Below are 26,483 nucleotides of genomic sequence, written 5' to 3' on the forward strand. Positions count from 1 at the left end.
GGTATGAACATATCATTAGAATGGAAGACCACTGAATTCCAAAGTGTATATACCAAGGAATGCTGCTACACTGCTGGCGATCACCTGTGCACCAGAAGTTTCTATGGAATGACATGACTGCCAGTAATCGACATAATCTGAATATTTGTCAATTCAGTCAATTCAGGTTAGGGATGCAGCCAGAGATCAATCCAAGTGGCACTCGATATGCAAGAAGGCCATGTCCCTTCGGGCTTTGCCCTGATGATGATGATGCAATAGAAAAGGAAACAGCTACAATTATAGAGCAAAAGCTATAGTTAAGGTTACAATTGCTTTCTATTAAATGCAGACACAATGGCGAAGATACTCGGCTGGTGTAAATGTGTGTAGCTAAGTGGAGCTATGCCCAATTTCACTAGCTGAGAAGCTGGTGAAATTTTTAGAAAATTTCATGTTTTGGCTGAACATATCCATGCTTTGTCTCTGAATGATGGGTTTTCCTGTAAAAACCGAGGAAAATCCATTTAGTCAGTTTGGAGTTATAATAAGATAGGGAAAATTACTCTCATTCTGACCAAGATTTTTTTTATGCACATACGGTAACACAAAAACTGCTGAACCTTAAGGGCCACGAGTTACTTCCCCAAAGGTGCTGCACACCTCTTGCAAGGAACTGAGCCAATGGGAGTTGAGGGACTGGAAATTATTGAAGATCTGGCACTCTAGTTTTAAAGGGAGAGGCCCACGTTCCATTGCAAAAAAGTGCATAAATTTGTTCACCTACATTTTTGCATACAATTACTGTAACATGTGCAAATCAGGATTTCCAAACACAGATAGGTAGATGCCAAAATCTAATTGCCACAAACCTGCACATGCTTTTGTTCATGGACCTCAGACTTCAAAATTCTGGTGCAGAAAACTCAAACTTAGCATCGAATTAGTCCTCTGTGCATAGTGCATTTGCTAACAGAAAAAAAGTTTTTAATTTGTGGTTATGGATATTTGAAATACTGTAGTGAGTACGGATAGCAGGCAATTTAACCAAATCTGAATATGCACACTTCCTGACATATGAACAGAAGTGTAAATAAGGTAGTGGAGAAAACAGAACAGTTATAGATTTTCAGCTGTTTATATCTTTCACAAAATTTCCCTTTTAGGCTTGGAGTAGATTGTCCTGCTCTTTTATGGGTCAAGAAGCATGGAGCTAGCTAGGCCTGTTCCATCAGCCCACCTCAGCAATAGTCAACAGCATCTTAGTCAGAAGGGGCAGAACTAATTGGGGTCAGGTGACAGCCTGAAACATCTAGACCTCATGAAAGGGCTGACAAGACTATTTGCAGAAGGAATCACACCAGGGCTTCTGTGGAAGGCCCTGAAGCAGTGTCTGGAAGAAGGGATGCGAAGAGAGTCCAGACAGCAGGCTGAAGAGGAGCCCAAGGAAGGTCTAAGAACCTAACAACAAGAATTCTTGCTAAAAGCTGAGGACATATCATCTAGAAGCAACAGAGTAGGGAAAAGACTTGGGTCTACTGGTTGATCACAGTATGATTGTGAGCCATCAGTGTGATGTGGCTGTGAAAAAAAGGCTAATGCAATCCTAGGATGCATCAGACAAGGTATTTCCAATAGAGATAGAGAAGTGTTATTACTACTATACAAAGCACTGGTGAGTCCTCATCTGGTAAAGTGTGTGCAGTTCTGGAATCCCATGTTTAAGAAAGATGAATTCAAACTGGAACCAGTGCAGAGAAGGGCTACTACGATTATCAGAGAAATGGAGAACCTACCTTACAAGAAGAGACTCAAGGAGCTTGGCTTGTTTGGCCTAATCAAAATGAAAGATGAGGGGAAATATGATTGCTTTCTATAAATACATCAGAGGGACAAACACCAGTGAGGGAGAGGAGTTTTTAAGTTAAGGGGCAATGTTGGCACAAGAACAAATGGATATAAACTAGCCATCAATAAGTTTAGCCTTGAAATTAGACAAATGTTTCTAACCATCAGAGAAATGAAGTTCTGGAACAGCCCCCTAAGGGGAGTAATGGGGACAAAAAGCCTCACTTGTTTTAAGACTGAGCTTGATAGGTTTATGAGGGGATGGTATGATGAGACTGCCTACAATGGCATATGCAACTTCTATTAGCAAATATCTCCAGCAGTCAGAGGTAAGAAATGAGATGGATACTTACCACAGAGAATTATTTTCCAGGTGTCTGGCTAATGGTTCTCACCCACATGCTCAGAGTCTAGCTAATCACCGTATTTGGGACAGGGAAGGAGTTTTCCCCCAGGTCAGATTTGCAGAGATCCTCGGGGGGGGGGGGGGGTTCCTCATCCTCTGCAGCATGGAGCATGGGGTCACTTGCTGGTTTGAACCAGAGTGAATGATGGATTATCTGTAGCTTGAAGTCTTTGAACTAAGATTTGAGGACTTCAGTAACTCAACCAGAAGTTATGAGCCTATTACAGCAGAGTGTGGGTAAGATGCCGTGGCCTGCAATGACTATGATTATGATGGTCCCTTCTGGCCTTAAAGTCTGTGAGTCTAACCTTTTGTTTACGTGAACTTTTTTTTCAATTTTTGTTACCCTTAAAGGGGGTCCGGACTAGACATGACCTAGCCAGAGAGGTAGGTGTGAACAGAAACAGGCTGCTGCAGAGCCAAAAGATCAACAGAGGGCGCTAGGGGCAAAGACTCTGCAATACCACGCTTTGACACCAGGAGGCGCTGAATGAAACTGCTTACAGTGCCAAAACTTTAAACACTTAACCTAATGGGACATTTTCCTGGAAAATCTGAGAAAGAATGGTTGAGCCATTTTTGAATTACCATATGTGAGGAGGATATAATATATTTTCTGGTGTAATCACGAAAATGGTTTCACAGTTTAAAGCTGTTTCCTAAGTGGGTGCTTTGAACAGTATGGATTGTCTCTAAACTACTAAGTTGAGGAAGGGACAGAAGTCTGCCCATGGTGTGCGCATTTTATTTAAATTCTAAGGAGAGGATCTGTGAGCAGAAAAGAAAATAAACTTCCCATTAATATGAAAGGCATCCAAGAGTTTTGAACCCAAAAAAATCTAAATTGGGCATATATGTTGAACCCCTTCCTTTTGCCCTCATTCATTTGTCTGTCTATATACTGCAAGCTCCTCAGGGCATGATTTGTCTTCTTTTCTGCCTTCTTTCATGCCTTCTTTTCTGTTTTGAACCACATAGCACACTCTGATCACTACGAAAAAAAAATAGTCACTAATAAAACAACAACCTTAGCCAAACAGGAAGTCAGCTGAAGTTACGCCAGTTATAAATTTGACGCACTATTTCACAATTAAAGCATTGGTTAATCTTATCTTCACCATTATGTTATCACTAGTCTATTTTATCTTCCTGACCCTAGCCCTTCCATAAAGATTGTTCTTTTTCAAGGGTAGAAAAGGTGTCTTTTATGTTACTCTTGTGATCTTCTCCATTAATGTCTGTACTAAATACAAAACACCAGGTTTTTAAAACAAAGATACATACAATGGTGTCCTGATGAACCAAAACAACTGCTATGAACATTTATTAAATGTAGATATATAAAAAGGTACTAAACTAAATGCAATAGGAAACACAAATTCTCAGAAACCTGGAAAAGTCCTGCCCTTGATATTCCATTTTCTTTCATACACAACCAATCAAAATATTAGATTGTCATTAATAACTGGTGTAGCATATGAATACAAAAAGAACCCTAAATTGCCAGACTCAGGACTTTTGTATTAAATTACAAGTTGTAATCTTACCTATGAACACCACCGCAGCGAAGAAAGATTTTTTCATTTATTAGTGCAAGGACGCAATTCCAGCTTTTCAAAGTAAACCTGGGTATGATAAATTTTACAGGTGGTTTAAGCATATCTCCATTTGTGAAAACACTGCCAAAAGACAAAAAAAAGCCATATTTCTTCAGTAGTGAAAGACATAGACAAAAGAAAAACTAAAAATATCAGTTGACAACATTATGTAATCTGGATTGTTAGTAGTGTAGCCATGAAGATTTCAACAATACATTTTAAATCTTAGTCCATTTCATAAAACATGAAAATTCATCCATAAAAAGAAAGAATTGTATCCTTTAATACGTTTCTGTCTGACATGATGGGAGAGTCAGTGAAATATGTCCACTTGGAGAAGCCAAGAAGAATATAGCCCTTGAAAATTCAATTACTTTCTCTCCATATTGTCCAAAGATGTCCTCACAATTCCCAGAGGAAATAATGTACAATCCTTTAAAAGAGATAATAGAATCAATTGATTTCTTCACTGGTGCCCATATTAGAAAGCTGTTCCTACTCAACCTTTAAGAGTGGCTGGAATCACTTTTTGGCTGACCCCTCACTTCTTAGAAGGAGTCACAGTAAAGAATAGAGCACTGTTGGTCTCTTTAAAAATAATGTTGCTATTTGGGCCATCAGCCTTATAGGCCCCCTCCACAAAAGCAGCCTCACTCTCGGCTGGGAAGGTGGCATTTTATATCAGCAGCAGGGGACAGGGCCAAGAGTAAGCACTGGCTGACTGCAGAGAATGTTCAGGCTCTTGGTGCGGCTTCCAGTAACGCCAGTGACCCTAGAACATTTTGCTGTAGAGGGGAAGGAGCACTTGAGCACTGCCCACAAAATGGACAGAAACTCTGAGGAATGACAGAGGATGTGCTCCTTTGATGGAGGAGGAGGGGGCAGTCAAGGTAACCCATATACAGTGTGAAATGAGCTCTCCCCCTGCATAGCCACATAGTTGTACATTGATATTTCTCCTTACCGCCACACACTCCACCCAGACTTTTTTGAGGCATAAGTGTTCTTTTCTCTCAGAAGAACAAGCAGCTTCTGCTATCCCACCCCCACACACTTGTGCTGATTACATAGGGAGCAATTTCAAGGAGATAATAGGGTTTCTCTCCCTAGAAAGGGTGAGGGATCCTGCAGGCCAAAGTAGATTGAAACAGGAGAAGCTTTGACCTTCTCACCAAGGAAGAGGACCAGCTATGGGGGAGCGCAGCTTGGCTAACCCAGGGAGTGGAGAGAAAGCACCTCTCTTCTTCAAACCAGCTAAATTAAAAAGACTAAAACTAGTCTATTAGTTCAACCTGACTGTCTTGTCTCTATAAAGCACAGATGGTGATTTGAACAACGTTTGAATATGTTTTATTTCCTTATTACTCTTCATGATGCCACTAACATTCTAATGAGATTTTATCCCATTAACAAAAATGATTAGTGCAACAATCCAAAACTGACTACATTTTTTGTGGACCTGCCTACATTGAAGCACCAAACCGTGCTACGTATCTGGTTCTGCTTAGCATAGTATGGCACATCCAAAACGCCAAAACTGCATGAGGCTGAACCATGCTTTACAACCATGTGGTGTACACAAGAATTGGCATCAGGTGACTGCAGCCTACACAAAAGCCCTAAAGTAGGGCTGTCAAACTCCTCCTGTGTGGAGGGCTGAGTTACATTCGTAGGTATAGTTGGTGGACTGGAATATACACTTGGGCTGTTTACTATGTAAAAGCAGATTTACGCAAGAGCAGATCTCCCACATTGTAAGTGGGAGGTTTGCACAGAGATCACAGATAGTATATGGCCTGTATGTAGCAACTGAATGTTCAGGGTCATATGCTGCGACTCTCACTCACAGTGAGTAATACCGACTCCATAAATGTTAGTCCTATTAAAACCATGTTTCCCTTCCCCTTTTTCTCTTCCCTTATTTTGTTCCCTTTCAACTCTTGTCTACACTACCACTTACTTCAGTATAATTTACGTCACTCAGGAGTGTGAATAATCCACACCCCTGAGCGACGTAAATTACACCAAAGTTAGTGCCGGTGTAGATAGCGCTAGGTCAGTGGGAGAACATAGCTATCACCTCTTGCAGAGGTAGCGTAATTAAGTCAATGGGAGAGCTCTCTCCCATCAGCTTAGAGAGTCTCCACTAGTTACAGCTTCCAGATCCTACACCGGTATATAGTAGTTGAGAGCCTGTTCTAACTCCCACCTTTGCTGTAAGTTCCATAATTGACCTTGCATCTGTGCAGAATGAAGGTAGCATTTTGGAGAATGCTACATTGGGGCAAGAGGGGAGGGCTGGAAAAGGAGCCAGCTCTGCTAGCTTTATGCCAGAGAATTTTGCTACGCAAGAAGAATTCTCCACTGGCCAGCTATAGCGGGAGTTCAACCACTTTATGATGCCCAAGTGCTGAAAAGCTGCTGCAATACCCGTGAGACTCTACCTTCATGTTTCTCCTTCTCCATCCCAACACTGTTTTATTACATCACATGGGAACTTAGATTATAGGTCACTTGAAACAGGGACCAGGTACTAGTTACATATAATTCAGGGCACCTAGCATATGTTTGAACACTGTAATAATTAATTAATTGCCTATTACGAATGTATAAGTGTTTTATTCAGTTCAGCTTTAAATACCCTATGCACTGGGGCTTCCATCCATCCCTTTGACTTTTAATTTTCCTCATTATGCCTTTTTCTCCAAGAGCATCTGTGCACTATATTTTGTAAATACACATTGAAGTTACACATTGTGCCATAGTACAACTCCCTATATAGGTTAATATTGTTGTATGGCCAATGCTTCTCATGAACTCTACTCTTAAAAAGTATAAAAAATAATAATCATAATTCCTGGGATGAATAATACAGTATGTCAAATTGCAGTCAAGAGCAGATGTGTGTGTCCGGATGCCACTTTAAAACAATATTTTAAAATGAGAAAGGCTGGATTTGGAAGATATTTGGGGCCATCTAGTGGAATTTTCAGTAAATTAATATAAAACACAGAGATCATGCATTAAAACAGTGAATTAGATTTACCAAAAAAGTGTTGCTATGGTACATTTTAAATACCATTATTTTCTGAACTATGTTAATGGATATAATTTTTACAGAATAAAATTACGAACAAAATAGCCCACACAAAGTGCCTGTTGGTGAGAAATATAAAACCGTAGAATAATCCCGAACGATGATTTGGAGGGTCCAATTTAAATTTAATTTAATAATTTAAAACTAGATTAGACAAAGCACTAGAAAACATATTGTAGGGAGCAAGCCATGACTGTCATGGGAATGAACTACATGACCTAATGGGTCTTTTTTATCTCTAAATTCAGTTATATTAATGTACTCATGGAAAACATCCAACGTTTGAGAGTTATGTATATAAATAAACACCCTCTTCCTTTCTTTGAAGTAGCAATTCAAATCATACGTGATATCATAAATACTCTTTAGTCTACATTTTTTATCTCAACTCTTTTTGGGTTTGATGCTGAAATTAGTTTGAACTGCTTTAAGGCTATGGAAGATTAAATATTTCAGCACTAGCTTGTTAGTTACATTTATCACCAGAAGCACAATACCTCTGGATTCTGAAAACTGCACTGGCTTCCTATTCACTTCTGGGTGCAATTTAAAAGTTATTGGTTTTGACCTCAAAAGCCTTGAATGGATTGGATCATGATTACATCTGAAACCACCTCTTTCCCCACATGATACCATAACAGATGAGATTATACAAAACTCCTGGGCTAAAAATCTATTTATTTAATTGCATGGAGTATGGAAGGCAGGGCATTCTTAGAGTAGGATCCTCAAATGGAGGTGTAAAATGAATTCTACATTTGCCAGAGCCCAAATCTGTTAACTTTTGGTCCTAGTGCAACCTCATTTATTTTTCCCAAGCTTCAACTAGGAAAGATAAATTGTTGGCAGAGGGTGATGATAGAGGCTTAATGATTAATTGGTGGGATTCAGATAATCTTATTATTGTCTTTTGGATTCTGTCACTTCTTGTAATTTAAATATTTGTACATGCATCCAGTGGGAACAATGGGCATTTTAAAAGTTGAAAAAATACGTAAATAAAATACATAAACTTTTAAAAGGGCTCTTCTTGGAATGCTCATCGCTTTAAGTAACCTATGAGTATTACCACTGTAGTTCTCTCAAATGGAACTTAAAGTGGCATCATATGTTAAGGCACAACGCATTTTTGGCTCTTCTCCTCCACATCCAGTTATTCCTTCCCCACTTCTTGTGCAACAGAACTGCACTGCTTCCACTGCCCACAGAACATCACACTTTTAGTGGAGGTAGTGCAGCCATACAACACGCTTCCTTATTAACAACATATGGAGGGCAGTATATTTCACCACAGATCAATATCAAGTGTGACCATCCCTTTGGAACTCCCTCCTTCTGTACCCCTATGAGAATCTGCTCATTTCTGATCCCTCCATTCATGACACTTCACTGTTTTAAAAATCTATTTTAGTGATTCTAATACAGATTTTTTTAAATATGACTTTCATCCTAAGTGTCCTTTTACAATATTATCTGTGACACAAAAAAGCTACATCACATAACTCCCTAGAATATGTAATTTTTTTTCCAAAAAATAGTTTGCTGCCAAAAAAAAAATCAATATAATTATAAGGAATGTGGTGCCCTCTTTCTCGCCCCTCCCTCCATCCCTCCACAATGATAGAGGGAGCCAAATTCTGCTCTGGCTCACACATGATACAAATTACATTTAAATTAATAGGAGCTACACAGTGTGTAAATCAAGACTGAATTTGGCCCTTCCAAATTACGTTTGTTGTACCTGGGCTTCATTATAAACATAATCTTTCCACTGAACTAGACATTTGGAGTTTTGCAGAATATTTAAAACCAAATCTAGAGTTTTGATTCACAACATACTTACTTGATATTACGTGGCTTATTATAGATCAGTTGCCACCTGGAAGGCACACGTATTTTACTATGAACTACTGGTTTAATCTGCAAGAAAAATAAAACACACATTATGCGGGATGTTTAAAACATTTTAATCTTAAAAGTGCTGCTCAGTTATATACATGGCAGACCCAGGTTCAAATGTTATAGAGTCATAGAGCCATAGAGTTTAAGGCCAGAAGAGACCACCAGATCATCTAGTCTGCCCTCCTGTATCCCAAAGGCTACAACACCACTAAACCCAACAACCAAAATTAGACCACAGTATTATAGACTATAGGAGACTACACTATTATGTCCACAGGCAGTGAACATGAGGGACCAATGTGCACCAGTGATCAAGGTCTCCACAATGGCAGGGAAATGATTAAGTGAGATATACCCAGCCCACACCTACATACTGCAGAGGAAGGTGAAGAAAATCCCAAGATCATGGCCAATCTGACCTGGGGGAAGATTCTGTCCAGATCCAACATATGGCAAGCAGTTAGACCCTAAGTATATGAGCAAGAACCAGCCAGCAAAGCAACTGAGAGAAAGAATTATTGGTGCCAACTCAGAGCCATGCCCTCCTCCCCTTCCGAGTCTCATCTCCAGTTTCCCGATATCACCACTAGCACCGCGCCTTATGGGGATGAATGGTTATGAAAATCAATACCCCAGTAAAAGAAAAACGGTTTTCCCGATCCCAAAGGGCCAAGCCCCAGACCCAGGTCAATATACCAGTCAGATCTTACCCACAAATCACGCTGTTGCAAATCCTTTAGAATCTAAAATCTAAAGGTTTATTCATAAAAAGAAAGAAATATAGATGAGAGTTAAAATTGGTCAAAGTAATCAATTACATACAGCAATCGCAAAGTTCTTGGTTCAGGCTTGTAGCAGTGATGGAATAAACTGCAGGCTCAAATCTGTCTCTGGAGTACATCCACAGCACAGCAGCAAGATGGAGTTTGGAGTCACATGGGCAAGTCACATGTCCATGCATGACTCAGTTCTTTACAGGTAGAGCAACCATTGCTCACATGCTACCTTGAACGTTCCCAGGAAGATTCCTCATATGTGGATTGGAGTCTCCCAAGGTCCATTCTCAGTTAAGTGTTTGGAGTCTCCCAAGGTCCACTATCAGTTAAGTGTTTCTTGACTGGGCACTTAATCTAAAGAGTCCCTTCTCAATAAGCTGGCCAACTGCTTCACTAGTGCTACTTAGAATCGAACACATTGAGATACAAGTACATAGCCAATATTCATAACTTCAAATACAAAAATAATAGACACATACAGACAGCATAATTATGACCAGCAAATTACAACCTTTTCATAGACACCTTACTTGACCTCCTTTATACAAGATTTGGTGCAACTATAGGACCTTGGTTGCAACAATGATCTATACGGTCACAGTTCATGTCAATAATGTCTCAACATTCCCTTTACCATTTATTTCCATTAATTTAATTATCATTTCCTTCTCAATTTGTTCTAATTTGTATACTACTGAGGTCAGACTAACAGGTCTGTAATTGCCTGGATCACATTTTTTCCCCTTTCTTAAATACAGGTATGATGTTAGCTATATGGTTCTACCCCTAAATAGATAGATTTATTAAAAATCCTTGCTACAAGACCAGCAATCTTATGTGCTAGTTCTTTCAGTATTCTGGGATGGAAATTATCCAATCCCCCTGACTGGAGTACATCAAGCTCTTTAAGATTTTCTTCCACCTGAAATTTCCATTTCTAGACACTAACTTCCCTCAGCCATACTGCCTTCACGCACATGTTCCATATTATCATCCTCCCTGAAAACTGAGGCAAAGTATTCATTTCATTTTTGGGCCATACTTAGATTATACTTTAGCTCCGTCCCATCCAATGGTCAGATTCTGAAGAGCATCATTTTGGAGAAACTGTCGGAGGCTCGAAGAGCCCCAAGTTTTTCATTGCTTTACCTCTCCCATCCTCAAGGCTTAGTGTCACCGCCATCCCGCATCCTTCCGGGAGAGGATTCTGTTCAGAGACTGCTGACACAGTTTGATCAACCAGAGGGATCACTGTCAAGTGGCATAATAAACTCCTTTCCCTGAGAGACTCAGCAGCCTTTCCAAGAAGTGAGAAACTGGGACTAAGACTCAAACAGGGTCTCACACAACAGTTCAGAATATAGTAATCACAGCAGAACACGGATACTAAGCTGTCCTGATTTTTCAAAAAGCACCCCCACACAAGTACTTAAAAAAAAAAAAAAAGAGAGAGACCATCATGTAAGTATTTGCATATTGACTCGCAACTGCTTGAATTTGAATTCTAGAGCCAGTTTGGGATCCTAAGAACATGTAACAGCAAACTAAGGAGACAGAAGGAGTAACACTAACAGGGCACCCAGTAATACATACTCAGATCATAAAACTGCAAGTGCATCAAACCCCTTCAAAGCTACCCACATAAACAATGGCTGGAAACAAAGTGCTAAAAGTCACAAAGAAAACATTAAGAGAGATACATGAGGATTAGCACACAAACACATTAACCGAGATACCAGTGGCCAAATTCTGCATTAACTTATAATTAAGGATGCGAGTCTGTCACGGATGCCATGACTTTCCTGGACCTCTGTGACTTCCACAGGTGCAGCGGCCGGTGCAGCTGACCCCAGGGTCACCCCAGCAGCTGGCCCCGGAGCTAGCTACTGAGATGGCTCCAGGGCCAGCTGCACCAACCGCTGTTGGGGTAGCTCTGGGTCCACCACTGTTGGAGCAGCACTGGGGTCAGCCACACTGGCCACTCCTGGAGCGGCTTGAGGCCAGCTGCTCAGGCAGTCCTGGGGCCAGCTGCACCAGCTGCTGCTCAAGTGGCCCGATCCGGCTGGCCCCAGGGGCCATGGAGCAGCAGCGGTCCTGGGGTGGCCCAGGAGCAGCGGTCCCAGAGCAGCAGCAGTCCCGGAGCGGACCCAGAGTAGTGGTCCCCGGGATCCTCAGAGCAGTGGGTGGCCGAGGGGCAGTCAGCTTCCGCCGCTGGAGCAAGGGCTGGCCATCAGGCCTATTTATAGTAAAAGTCATGGACGGGTCACAGGCCATGAATTTTTGTTTATTGCCCATGACCTGTCCATGATTTTTATTAAAAATACCCATGACTAAATCTTAGCCTTATTTATAACCTACGCAATCCCAATGCAATTAATTACTTTGCAGGGGCTGTAAACCATTGCAGAAGTTGGCTCTTCTCTTCCAAAGGTTAGTGAAAAGACAAAAAAGACAAAAACTGATTCAATATGCAGACCATAACAGTATATTTACTTATGCTTTGATGATTGCCTATGTGGGTGTGTATTTACTAATATCACTGAGCAATAAAACTATGGAACGATCTTCTGTATGATTGTGTCAAAATATGTGTCATAAATATAAGGGGAAGGGTAAACCCCTTTGAAATCCCTCCTGGCCAGAGGAAAAACTCCTCTCACCTGTAAAGGGTTAAGAAGCTAAAGGTAACCTCGCTGGCACCTGACCAAAATGACCAATGAGGAGACAAGATACTTTCAAAAGCTAGGAGGAGGGAGAAAAACAAAGGGTCTGGTCTGTCTGTCTGTCTATATGCTGTTTTTCTGCCAGGGATAGACCAGGAATGGAGTCTTAGAACTTTTAGTAAGTAATCTAGCTAGGTACGTTTTAGATTATGATTTCTTTAAATGGCTGAGAAAAGAATTGTGCTGAATAGAATAACTATTTCTGTCTGTGTATCTTTTTCGTAACTTAAGTTTTTGCCTAGAGGGATTCTCTGTTTTGAATCTAATTACCCTGTAAGGTATCTACCATCCTGATTTTACAGAGGTGATTTCTTTACTTCTATTTCTATTAAAAGTCTTCTTGTAAGAAAACTGAATGCTTTTTCATTGTTCTCAGATCCAAGGGTTTGGGTCTGTGGTCACCTATGCAAATTGGTGAGGCTTTTTATCCAACATTTCCCAGGAAAGGGGGGGGTGCAAGTGTTGGGAGGATTGTTCATTGTTCTTAAGATCCAAGGGTCTGGGTCTGTAGTCACCTAGGCAAATTGGTGAGGCTTTTTAACAAACCTTGTCCAGGAAGTGGGGTGCAAGGTTTTGGGAAGTATTTTGGGGGAAAAGACGTTTCCAAACAGCTCTTCCCCAGTAACCAGTATTTGTTTGGTGGTGGTAGCGGCTAATCCAAGGACAAAGGGTGGAATACTTTGTACCTTGGGGAAGTTTTGACCTAAGCTGGTAAAGATAAGCTTAGGGGGTTTTTCATGCAGGTCCCCACATTTGTACCCTAGCGTTCAGAGTGGGGAAGGAACCTTGACAATGTGAAAACAGACTTCCAGTCAATGTCCTCGGTTAACTGTTTTATAACACATCAGGAACCACCTGTGACCACTCCTCATCTATTAACATTTAATTTAGTGCAGTAGGATTCACAAGTGTGCCCTTTCCCCTTAAGATATTGCCAATAATGGACTGTACTCAATTTTGAAGTTTTTCAAGTAAACACTGAGAAACATCAAGCATGTTTGTTGCTTGTGTTGTAATAATACACAAACAATAGTCCTCATCTTGCCAACTCTTATTACCAGGCACAGTGTTTACTACCATTACTCCCACTATCCATTTTAAGTACTTTTATGGCACCCATTACCAAAGTATCTTGACACCTTTATAGTCTTTAATGTGTTTATGTTCCCAAAATCCCAGCAAGACAGGGAAGCACCACTACAGCCATTTTAGAGAAGGACAACTGAGGCCCAGAAATGCTCATCTACACAACAAAGTTATAAGCTAAGGTGTGAATTTAAACCAATATAGTTACAACAGAATAACTCCCTAGATGGACACTCGAGTATGAAAGTGCCTTTTTTCAGTTTAGCTTGTGTCACTTTGGAAGGGGTTTAAGCTCAACCAAAAAACCCACACTCTTATTCTGGGATAAGTATGTCCACCTGGGGATACCACCAGTATAACTGTATCAGTTTAACAACATTGGTATAACGGTTGTGCCAATATTTTAAAAGGATAAGTGAGATGACCCGGATAACTATAGGTCTATCAGCCTGCAGCAATTTCTGGTAAAATAATGGAAAGATTAATAAAGAATTAAAGAAAGGTAATACAATGAATGCCAATCAAGATGGGTTTATAGAAAATAGACCCTGTCAAAGTAATTTGAATTTTTTTCTTTATACTTTACAAGTTTGGTTGATAAAGGTAATAGTGTTAATGTAATATATTTTGACATCTTTAAGGCATCTCACTTGGTACCACATGACATTTTGATTAAAAAACTAGAACAATACAAAATGAATGTGGCACACATTGAACTCGTTAAAAGCTGGCTAATAGAGAAGTCTCAAAATGTAACTGTAAGCAGGGAATCTTCAAATGGGTATGTTTCTAATGAGGTCCAGCAAGGATCACTTCTTGGCCCTATGCTATTTAACATTTTTATCAATGGCCTGGAAGAGAACATAAAAATCATCACTGATAAAGTTTGCAGATTACATAAAAATTGGGGGAGTGGTAAATAATGAAGAGGACAGGTCACTAATACAGAGAGATCTGGATCATTTGGTAAGATGGGTGCAAGCAAAAAATAAAGTGTTTTTAATATGGCCAAATGTAAAGATATACATCTAGGAACAATGAATGCTGGCCATACTTACATGATGGGGAACTCTAACCTGGGAAGCAGTGACTCGGAAAAAGACTTGGGGGTCACGCTGGATAATCAGGTGAACATAAAATCCCAGTGCAACACTGTGCCAAAAGGACAAAGGCAATCCTTGAATGCATAAAACAGGGGAATCTTGAGTAGGAGTAGAGAGATTATTTTACATCTGTATATGGCACTAATGTGACCCCTGCTGAAATACTGTGTCCAGTTCCAGTGTCCAATTCAAGAAAGATGTTGACAAATTGGAGAGGGTACAGAGAAGAGCCACAAAAATGATTAAAGGATTAGAAAACATGCCTTATAGTGATAAACTCAAGCTATTTAGCTTAAACAAAGAAAAGGTCAAGGTGTGACTTGATTACACTCTTCAAGTACCTACATGAGGAACAAATATTTGATAATACGCTCTTCAATCTAGCAGACAAAGTTATAACACAATCCAATGACTAGAAGTTGAAGCTAGACAAATTCAGACTGGAAATAAGGTGTAAAATTTTATTAGTGAAGGTAATGCCATTGGAACAATTTACTAAGAGTTATGGTGGATTCTCCATCCCGGGCAATTTTTAAATCAAGACTGGATGTTTTTTTCTAAAAGATATGCTCCAGGAATTATTTTGGGGAAGTGCTATGGCCGGTGTTAAGGAGCTGTCCAGAGTATTTTGGGGTGACTGACTGCGATGGGGTTGGTGAGGTCTGAAGGCATGGAATAATAAACAGTGCTTAATAAAATGATGTAGTACACATAAATATGGATTTATACACTAGTTTTATTTATGTACGGTCATTTGAGTTATTTTATTCACATAAATATAATAAAATGGTTTTAATGGATAAAATGAAACAAATAATTCCCAAAAACTAAAATGAAAAATTATAAAACAATGTCATGGGGCTCAACTTATAACACTGAGTCCAACAATCATTTCTGGGTTAGCCATTACCTTAAGGGCAAAGCCCTAAACCAGAAATCATGAAGGAATCACTCCTGCAAACACAATGGGACTACTCACATGAGTAAGGACCACTCATGCAAAGGTTTTGTGGACTAGGCCTGTAAGAGATTGGGGCCTGTCTTATAGTACCCTCTTCCAGCTGGACCCTGGCTTGCTCTTGCTGACCCAGTGCCTTCCCTGGGTGAACTCTGCCGGAACTGTCTCGTTGAGTCCAGGGAAAGTAGTTTTCAGCATGATCAGTTGTTGTGGTTTCTTTTTCCTTTTATTTCAAGTCTCCTCAACAAACAAGATCAAAAATTCCCCAAGTCTGTCCCTATCCCACTCTCTGACCTGGGAAGAAGTGGGAGCACTTGGTCACCCAACTGGAATTCCCTGGCTCTATCCCCTTTATTATACTGGCACAGTCCATCATGAGTCATTCCCTGTTGGATGAGCCCAGGTTGCCTGCAGCGGTAACATACCAGAGCCATTCACAGGAGGGCAATGGTGGTTCCTTGAAAGCCTGGGACTTTGGAGCCCCTGTTCTGGGTGTAGGGTCCCATGGGTGGGGTAAAATTTTGGTAGATTCTCGCTGGGTTGGTAGGTTATCGTCTCTCGCTGCCTTTCTAAGTGTGGCTAGCTGACTGAGAGTCTGGCCTTCCCACCTGCAGGTAATTCAACCTCCAGAAATCTCTCAGTTGTCTCGACCACCTCTGCCATGGATGCGGGCCAAAACCGTCGAACCCAGGCTTGTACCAGCATATGTGTAGGTATTGTTCTAGGCCAGTGTTTCCCAGACTTGGGACGCTGCTTGTGCAGGGAAAGCCCCTGGCGGGCCCGGCCGGTTTGTTTACCTGCCGCATCCGCAGGTTCGGCCGATCGCAGCTCCCAGTGGCCGCAGTTCGCTGCTGCAGGCCAGTGGGGCTGCAGGAAGCATCACGGACCAAGGGACGTACCGGCCGCCACTTCCCGCAGCCCCCATTGGCCTGCAGCAGCGAACCGCGGCCAGTGGGAGCCGGTCGAACCTGTGGAATCGGCAGGTAAACAAACCGGCCTGACCCACCAGAGGCTTTCCCTGAACAAGCGGTGTCCCAGGTTTGGGAAACACTGTTCTAGGCCAATATTGTCAATAAGTTCCACCATAGTCTCGGCCTCTGGGTTTAGTTATTGGGTAGTCCCAGAGCCACTGACCTACTGCCCAGGGGCATGCCCCATTAAGGAATGTCTCCAACCAAAATATCTTCCAATAAGCTTCTGTAGAGAGACCAGGGCAGTCCACGATGGCAGCCTTTTGCATTGCATAGGATTGTGCTTCATCCACACTCGGTGACCAATACACTGCTTGGGCCTCACCAGTGAGTTATGGGACCAGTCACGCTGCCCAGGAACTCTTCTCCCAGCCCACTCGAAGGTAGGTCAGGTGGGTCTCTCGGTCATCAGGTGCTGCCCATCTTGGTCAAGGTGAGACTGGGTGAAACTCTGGGGCAGGACCATACCTCCATGGCTGTTTCTGTCTCACCACAGCTGCTATGAGATTAAGCAGGCCATATCTACTTGGAAGAGTCTGTTCCACTCAAGCTCAGATAGCTGGGCTTCCTGCAAACATTGCTGAGAGGCCAGGAGTACCTTCTGGGACTGGTGGTTCCTTTCATTTTCCACCTGCTCTTGATTCACAATCATCTGGAGTATCTCCTCCACGGCCCTTCTTTATGGAAGGGGTTCAGATCTACAGGTACTATATGTAAGAGATTGGAGCCTGTTTTATAACTCCTTCTTCTGGCTGCACCCCAGCTTGCTCTTTCTGAGCCAGTGAACTCCCTGGTGGAATTCTACCTGGAATCTTCTCACTGCGTCCAGGGAAGGCAATTTCCAGCAGGGTCAGTTTTTGTGGTTTCCTTTTTGCTTTTATTTCAAGTCTCCTCAACAAACAAGATCAAAACTTCCCAAAGTCTGTCCCTCACCCCCTGTAGTTCCTCAGTCCAAAGATCCTGGCTCTTACCTCAGAGCTTTTGATAACAGGATTTCCCCAGTCTCCTTTCTGTCCATTTTTGCTTCCAGGAGCAGTTCTTCCCAGCAGTAGCTCCAGCCTCTAGTAGGTACTGCAGTTCCTCCTTTCCGTTTCCTGCTACTCCTTTTATGAGGATCAGCAAGTTAAGCTGCAGGTCTATTCCTGCAGGTGCAGCAGGAGGGGCTAATCAGCCAGTCAACCCACTGCTGGCCTCTAACCTCAGTCAAATAATAACCCTTATACCTTCACAGGGCCCATAATCTGTATATGGAATTTCAATGAACAACTATTCCTTAGGGAGCTTGAACAGTGGTTTCACTTTCAGAAAACACTATAAACTAGGAGACATTTTGCAAAGCATAATGGGTGACAAACAGAGAATACAGAAAATGTAGCAGTTTAGATTAACTGTTAAAAACTAGGTCAGAAGCACGATTCAGAGAATTCATCAGTTTAATTTGAACTAAGGTGTTTCAGTTCCTACAGGAGTAAGAGCAACTGTTTGTTGTATTTTTATTACTTTTCTCCATGGCACCAAAAAGCAATAATTGACATTATCCTACTCAGTTTCACTACTTCGCCAGCTGCACCATAGCGAGGCACACTATGCCGGAGCTGCACATGAATGATCCTACTCTGCCACTGGGAATGCTAGCCTTTCCCTCCCCCTTCCTCCTCTTCCCTGACAGTAGCATATGTTCAGTACTGAGGACCTAGCAGAAGTAAAAATCAAAACCAAAGTAGAATTGCATCAGTTCTACCTTACCACGCTCACTAGTGCTGCTGGCAAAGTACCAAAAGCAGGAGTGGCACAGACAGTTTTTCCAGTCAAGGATCCTGGGCTTAGGTATGAAAGCGACTGGCAACACAGAAAAGCCTCTGATGATATATAAGGGTATGATTCTGTCACAGAGATCACAGATTCTGTGACTTTCCGGGACTTCTTCCACAGTGGCAGGGCTGGAGCAACTGTCAGCCCCAGGGCCACTGAAACAGCAGCCCCAGGGCTAAAGCAGCACCCGGGACTGGGTCAGCCTTCCTGGAGCTGGAGCAGCAGCAGAGCGGCAGAGGGGCTACAGCAGCTGGTCAGCAGCCAGGCCCGACCTGCCTGAGCAGCAGTCTCCAGGGCGGCCGGAGCAGCAGTCAGCCCTGGGGCTGCCGGAGCAGCTGGCGAGCGGGCTGACCTTTGTAGCAGCAATCCCCTGGCCACTGGAGAAACAGCCCAGGGCTGAAGTAGCAGCTGGGGTTGGGTCAGCCCCCCTAGGGCTGCAGGAGCAGCAGCGGGTGTGGAGCAGCTGCCGGAGGTCAGCTTCCCAGCTGTGCTCAACTGTTATTCTCCCCAAGGGTATTTTTAGTAAAAGTCAGGGACTGGTCATGGGCTTCCATAAATTTTTGGTTATTGCCCACAACCTGTCCCTGACTTTTACTAAAAATACCTGTGATGGATTCTTAACCTTAATGATAAACATGTATAGCACAGATTCTCCCAGAGGACTTTTAACAAACAACATTAAAGGGATGCAGTGGCCATGTGTAAGAAACCACAAATTTCTTGTTATCATGTCTCATATTTAGCCTTCCCTTCCCCCCTCTCCTTCCGCCTCAATGAGTGCCATTACAGCCCAAGGTAGAGCACATGTTAACTACTTGTGCAGTGATTTTTTTCTACTTTTTAATCCCCTCCTGTTCAAGGTACCAACCTCCAAGTACTGTTTGAACCCTGAGGCTTCAGGAGAGACAACTACCACTTCAAACAAACAAACAAACCAACCAACCTACAGAACCAACTACATAAGCTAGCAGCAGGGGAAGCCTCTTATCCCAGAGTTGAAAGGATGGGTTGCTAGGGCAATATGCAGCCTAGCTCTCCTGCTTTCCCACCTCATGAGTCTCCTTGCCCATGTGGTACCCACAGGACAGGGTGATGGGGGGAGAGATAGCTCAGTGGTTTGACCATTAGCCCGCTAAACCCACGGTTGTGAGCTCAATCCTTGAGGGGCCATTTAGGGATCTGGGCCAAAAATTGGGGATTGGTTCTGCTTTGAGCAGGGGGTTGGACTAGATGACCTCCTGAGGTCCTTTCAACCCTGAAATTCTGTGGGCTGTTGGGGCCATGTGCTGGGTCCGGGAGTGTCATGAAGGGAACCCAAACTGGCTTTTTTCTCCAGCCCTCTACATACAACATAGTACTGGTAAGTGTTAACAATTCTCAAAGAAAAGGTTGCAAGAATCCTTTATAATTCAAAATGTTGGGCAAACTTTATATCAGCTCCTCCTGTAAGTATTTGCTGAGCGCAGACAGTGGGCTCAGTACTACATAAAATGAAAAAGAAAGATGTAATCCCCGTCATCCAAAAAGTCTTACAATCTAAATCGAAACCTACATGCAAATTTAACAGCCCCAGTGAAGTACTGGGCTCCCTCACTTACACACCAAGTGACAAAACTGGGCTCTGCGTGATGTAGACCTTGCTAGGCTCGTGCAGGTTCTGATTCTGAGCTAAGCAGCATGTTGAGGAGTTTAGAACATTAGGATGATCTGGAATGCTGTTGCAAAGGTGATGAAGGGACTGAAGAGGTGAAGAGAGACTTAAAATACACCAGACCAATTAATTTGTCTGTGGATTGGACTTTTGAAATTTTTAGTCAAAGTCGAGGTAAGTACACTTTCTAAAGCTAGAGATGTCCCGGCATTTCTTTGCATGTGACCAGAAGTTATTTGTACCTTGAAAAAAATCTGTGACAATGGTCTTGATCTTGCCACTTTCTCCTTTGAGTATTCCTTTCTCACCATGTTTCGAATGGCATCCAAGGATTAAGAGAAATTTCCTAGAAGCCTCTAAAGACTCCAAGCACTGGCAAATTAATCACAGATCCCCTGGATCTCTGCATCTGTATCCTGGCTGTCAGGGATCCATGGCCCAAAAGAAATTAGCCACAGATCCAACTGTGGCAACTATTTTTGGAGAAGAGAGGGCTAAGAGGTCCAGGAGGTGGGGATTCATGTGTCCGTTTGAGTTAACACCACTTGCCCTATTGTGTCTGAATTTAGCATGCTACCACGCTATGTACTGTGTGCAATACCAGAGCCCATAATGCAAAATACAGTAGCATGAAAAATTCAAAATACAAGATACAGGAAACAGGTCTGCATGTGTTTGCAAAATGAGTACTAAGCCTACTTGGCCCACCAGACGATGAAGACATGAAATGGCAGCGGTTGTATTTCCAACTCCCCTTTTTAAAGGAGTAATAAATGGTGGGTAGAGACTAAGGATTTGTCACGTACAAGTTTACAGATTTGAAATCGAAATCACCCTTTAATAGTTTTGCATAATCTCTCCTTTAATTTTTCTAGTCTTCAATTCTCATTTCTGTCTCACTTCCATGGAAGGTGCAAGGTAAAGAAAACATAACATAAGAACATAGAAATGGCCATACTGGCTCAGACCAAAGGTCCATCTAGCCCAGTATCTGGTCTTCCGACAGTGGCCAATGCCAGGTGCCCCAGAGGGAATGAACAGAACAGGTAATCATCAAATGATCCATTCCTTGTCACCAATTTCCAGCTTCTGGCAAACAGAGTCTAGGGACACAATCCTTTCCCGTCCTGGTAATAGCCATTGATGGACCTATCCTCCATGAATTTATCTAGTTCTTTTTTTAAACTTGTTACATTTTTGACCTTCGCAACATCCTCTGGCAAGGAGTTCCACAGGTTGGCTGTGCTTCATGTGAAAAAATACTTCCTTTTGTTTGTTTTAAACCTGCTGCCTATTAATTTCATTTGGTGACCCTACTTCTTGTGTAATGAGAAGGAGTAAATAACACTTCCTTATTTAATTTCTCCACACCAGTCATGTTGACTCTTCCCCAACAAATTATGTTCATCTAGGTGTCTGACAATTTTGTTCTTTACTATAGTTTCAATCAGGTTGCCTGGTACTGAAGACTGGCTTACTGGCCTGTAATTGCCAGGGTCACCTCCGGAGCCCTTTTTAAAAAGTGGCATCACATTAGCTATCCTCCAGTCATCTGGTACAGAAGCTGATTTAAATGATAGGTTACAGACTAGAGTTAGTAGTTCTGTAATTTCACATTTGAATTCCTTCAGAACTCTTGGGTGAATACCATCTGGTCCTGGTGACTTATTACTGTTTAGTTTAGCAAGTTTGTTCCAAAAACCTCCTCTAATGACACCTCAATCTGGGACATTTCCTCAGATTTGTCACCTAAAAAGAAAGGTTCAGGTTTGGGAATCTCCCTCACATTCTCAGCTGTGAAGACCGATGCAAAGAATTCATTCCGTTTCTCCACAATGGCCTTATCATCCTTGAGTGCTCCTTTAGCATCTCTATCGTCCACTGGCCCCACTGGTTGTTTAGCAGGCTTCCTGCTTCTGATGTACTTAAAAAAAATTTGCTATTACTTTTTGAGTCTTTGGCTAGCTGTTCTTCAAATTCTATTTTGGCCTTCCTAATTATATTTTTACACTTCATTTACCAGAGTTTATGTTTCTTTCTATTTTCCTCATTAGGATTTAACTTCCACTTTTTAAAGGATGCCTTTTTGCCTCACACTGCTTCTCTTACTTTGTTGTTTAGCCATGGGGGCTCTTTTTTGGTTCTCTTACTATGTTTTTTAATTTGGGTTATATATTTATGTTGAACAGCCTCTATTGTGGTGTCTTTAAAAAGTTTCCATGCAGCTTGCAGAGATTTTATTTTTGGTGCTGTACCTTTTAATTTCTGTTTAACTAACCTCCTCATTTTTGTGTAGTTTCCCTTTCTGAAATTAAATGCTACAGTGTTGAGCCACTATGGTGTTTTTCCCTGCCGGGACTAGCTGCTCCAAGAAGCAGTCATTTAAGGTGTAAAGAAACTTTATCTCTGCATCCTGTCCTGAGGTCTATATAATTGAAATCCCCCATTATTATTGAGTTTTTAATTTTAATAGCCTCTCTAATCTCCCTGAGCATTTCACAGCCACTATCACCATCCTGGTCAGGTGGTCTGTAATATATCCCGACTGCTATATTCTTATTATTCGAGCATGAAATTACTATCCATAGAGATTCTATGATACAGTTTGGTTCATTTAAGATTTTTACTTCATTTGATTCTATGCTTTCTTTCACATATAGTGCCACTCCCCCACCAGCACAACCTGTTCTGTCCTTCAGATATATTTTGTACCTTGGTATTACTGTGTCCCATTGATTATCCTCATTCCACCAAGTTTCTGTGATGCCTATTATATCAATATCCTCATTTAATACGAGGCACTCTACTTCACCCATCTTATTATTTAGACTTCTAGCATTGGTATATAAGCACTTTAAAAACCTTTCACTTTTTAGCTGTCTCACATTACATGATGTAACTGAATGAGACTTTTTTTCATTTGACTGTTTCTCATCAGATCCTACCTGTATTTTATCATCTTCTCTTCACTAGGATGTAGAGAATCTCCATTAGTAGATCCTCCCCTAAGGGATGTCTCTGTCCGAACCACATGCTCTTCCTCACCTGTCGGCTTTCCCCCAGCCCTTAGTTTAAAAACTGCTCTACGACCTTTTTAATTTTATGTGCCAACAATCTGGTTCCATTTTGGTTTACGTGGAGTCCATCCTTCCTGTATAGGCTCCCCCTTTCCCAAAAGTTTCCCCAGTTCCTAATAAATCTAAAACCCTCTTCCCTACACTATCATCTCATCCACGCATTGAGACCCTGCAGTTCTGCCTTTCTAACTGGCCCCGCACATGGACCTGGAAGCATTTCAGAGAACGTTACCATGGAGGTCCTGGACTTCAATCTCTTATTTGGCCTCCAGGATTTTTCTCCTATCCTTCCCTATGTCAATTGTACCTACATGTACCACAACCACCGGTTCCTCCCCAGCACTACACGTAAGTCTATCTAGATGTCTCGAGAGATCCACAACCTTTGCACCAGGCAGGCAAGTCACGATGCGGTTCTCCCGGTCATCGCAAACTCAGCTATGTTTCTAATGATCGAATCGTCCATTACTAATACCTGTCTCTTCCTAATAACTGGAGTTCCCTCCCCCGGAGAGGTACCCTCAGTGCAAGAGGATACCACAACATCATCTGGAAGGAGGGTCCCAACTATGGAATCGTTTCCCTCTGCTTCAGTTGGATGTTCTCTTTCCCTGAGACTTTCAATCTCCTCAACAGCACAGAAGCTGTCATACCAAGAGTGGGACCGTTCTACTGTGTCCCGAAAAGTCTCATCTATGTACCTCTCTGTCTTCCTTAGCTCCTCCAGCTCAGCCACCCTGGTCTCCAAAGCCCGTACACGGTCTCTGAGTGCCAGGAGCTCCTTGCACTGAATGCACACATAGGCCACTTGCCCATAGGGTAGGTAATCATACATGCTGCATTGGGTGCAATAAACTGGGTAGCCCCCACTCTGTTGCTGGACTTCTGCCTTCATTCTCTTTTTATTCCTGAAGCTCGTTCCTGTGTTGTTGTTTTGTTTTTATCAGGGGGTGTTTTTTGGCTTAAGTTTAAAGACGTTTAAGAAATGTTAAGTGTATCTAGTCCTCTCTCACGCTCCCCCTGTAAACTCCTTTGCAAAACTGCCCTATTAGTCGCTTCTGTTTGCTGGCTCTTCTGGTCACTAGGAGCAGGCTTTTTGAAGCCCTGGTCTTCCAGAGTAGCCTTCAAACCTTCCAAGCCTTCCTGAGTAGCCCTGGTCTTCCTGAGTAACCATATCCATGTTAAATAAAAATGTAATATGGATATGGGTTAAGCCTTTTTATTTTCATCTTTGGATGCAAATCCTTAACCCTATGTTTATGGGTTATTTTTGTAACAGAAATTAATATCCCTTAAATTCTAGCTATAGATTGCTTACATTATTTATAAAGCACTGTTATCAATCAATGTCACCTGAAATTAACACTTTCAAATACTATTAGGTGCACAGCCTATAAAAAAAGAGAAGGTGCAATAATTACTGTCTGTTTGGTAAAAATTCATAAAATTTGTTCTTTGAGGCAGTCTACAGGTAATGGAGAACATAGTGATACAGACAAGAAAAGCCATGACAAACTGCAAGTGTGATGTGTATCTCAAAGGTAAGTGCAGGAATCTAAAATTTGGGACAATTAATTTCAGGCACGTCTTGTTCTTCATGAGCATCATGACTGTACATTATCTTTTCCGATAAAATTGCAAATGAAATCTTTAACTACTTATTTATTTAGGAAGTTTTAATAGGTTTACAAATCCTTACCATGTAAATATTGGATATAAAACAATAATCATTACAATAGTGAACCTTTGTTTAGAGAAACACATATATAAACTGTATGGTATTAAGAGTTGGAGAAATTGTGGCAAGAGAGATTTCAAGGATATGTCCAGTGATTAGAAAGTATTGGAGTGCAATCTTTTTTTATTTTTTTTGTGCTTCAAAATTTTCCTTATGAAAGAAACAAAGATACTGCCAATTAATAACCTAAGTCCTGACAATATGTTAAAAGGGTAGTGTTAAGAGTTATATACTTACCACCACTACCTTCCGTCGTCTTTGTGGTTTTTTTATGCTTATATGAATATAACTGCAGAAGGGGGAGAAAAAGGAAAATTAGACAAAATATATTCATCTGTTTCAACAGAGTAGTAATTTCATAAAACATTTAACCGAGTTGTGACACCCTTAATTAGTGACAAAATATTGCAGGTTTTAGTCAGTTTTGGTATATTTTATAAATTGGGAGGATGGGCTTGTTGTTTAGGCACTGGACTGGGATTCAGTATATTTAAATTTATTCCATGGCTCTCCAACAGACTTGTTGGCAAGTCATTTAACCTCTGGACCTTCACTCCCCATCTGTAAAGAGGAAATAATACTCCCGTCTTTTCAGACTTTGTCTGTCTTGTCCATTTATTTTAGATTGTAAATTCTAAGGGGCAGGGACTGTGTGTGTATACAGTGCACAGCACAATGGAGCTTCAATCTCATTTGGGGTCTCTGGATGCTTTTTATTTTTTAAGATGCTGATATTGTAAGTTCAAAAGAACACTGCTGAGTTATTGAGTATCCTGCAAAGATCCTCTCCATGATCTTGAGTCGGAGTTGAGAATGCACAACACCTCTCCAGAAGATTCTTCAGCAGCTTGTATGATTGGGTCCTAAATTTGAACTACTCTATTTTAAAACTGTTATAAAATCCCATATGGATTCCAAATATGATGTTCTTTATTTGTTTTGTGGTATTTTGTTTTGATTTGTTTTGTGTTATTACGTCATCTTCTCCAATGCCAAGTTTTGTTCAAAAAGCAGCTGTTATTTGGAATAAACAAAAATGTTTATGGGCCTATAACAGCAGTTATCTTACACTCTTTCCAGAAGTGTGTCAACATCAGATCTTTGGACTTGATAAGAAACTATATAAATTGATTTCCGTTAAAAACTACTATGTGAATTTCAGTTTCACATTCAAAATGCAGGGAAAAAATAATCAGTAGTGCTCAGTTATGTCCCTTTCAGTTACTTGCTGTTGGAACAACAAACAATAACGCAATTTTGTTCATGCACAAACACCCAGGCAAATATGGGTATTCATACAAACTGCACCTATTCTCTGTGAGTTTCTGCAAACAAAAACATGCTCACAGATGTTTTTTAAAAAGCACAATCAAGGCCATAAACACGTCTGATCAAACAGTAATTCAGAATTCAAATAAATGTTCTTGAGCACTTGTTCTACAGCATTTAACCAGCCCAAATCTACTCAGGAATAATTTCCAGTTTCCCCAACCAGCAGCAGCAACCACAGCTGGTGCATGAAATTTGTGCTGCCTACAGTTTTTCAGTGAAGCTGACTGGAATCTTGTTAATTTCACTCTGTTCTTCCTTTGCAAAACTAGGAGACACAGCAGAGGCAGTGGAGTTGATGGAGTTGTGATTCCAGATGTTCAAACATTTCCATTCAAGCTCAATATAGAGCATAACATTTTAGAAGCTATAGTATCTGCAAGACGGCCCTTCCTATTGTAATTTACCAGCTGCTGTCAGTACCACTGC

At 41.5% G+C, this 26,483-nt stretch overlaps 1 protein-coding gene across 1 annotated transcript in view; it reads right to left on the bottom strand.

Moving 5' to 3' along the window:
• DCDC2C (doublecortin domain containing 2C) overlaps window positions 1-26,483 on the bottom strand; it is a 95,141-nt gene that overhangs the window by 67,195 nt on the left and 1,463 nt on the right. The window contains exons 2-4 of the mRNA XM_077811465.1: window positions 24,963-25,014; window positions 8,772-8,848; window positions 3,781-3,912 (exon numbers count right to left, since the gene is read on the bottom strand). Coding sequence (XP_077667591.1) covers window positions 3,781-3,912; window positions 8,772-8,848; window positions 24,963-25,014 — 261 coding nt within the window. The remainder of the gene's footprint in view (window positions 1-3,780; window positions 3,913-8,771; window positions 8,849-24,962; window positions 25,015-26,483) is intronic.

This window comes from Eretmochelys imbricata, chromosome 3 (genome assembly GCF_965152235.1).
Source record: "Eretmochelys imbricata isolate rEreImb1 chromosome 3, rEreImb1.hap1, whole genome shotgun sequence".
NCBI classification, from domain to species: Eukaryota; Metazoa; Chordata; order Testudines; family Cheloniidae; genus Eretmochelys; species Eretmochelys imbricata.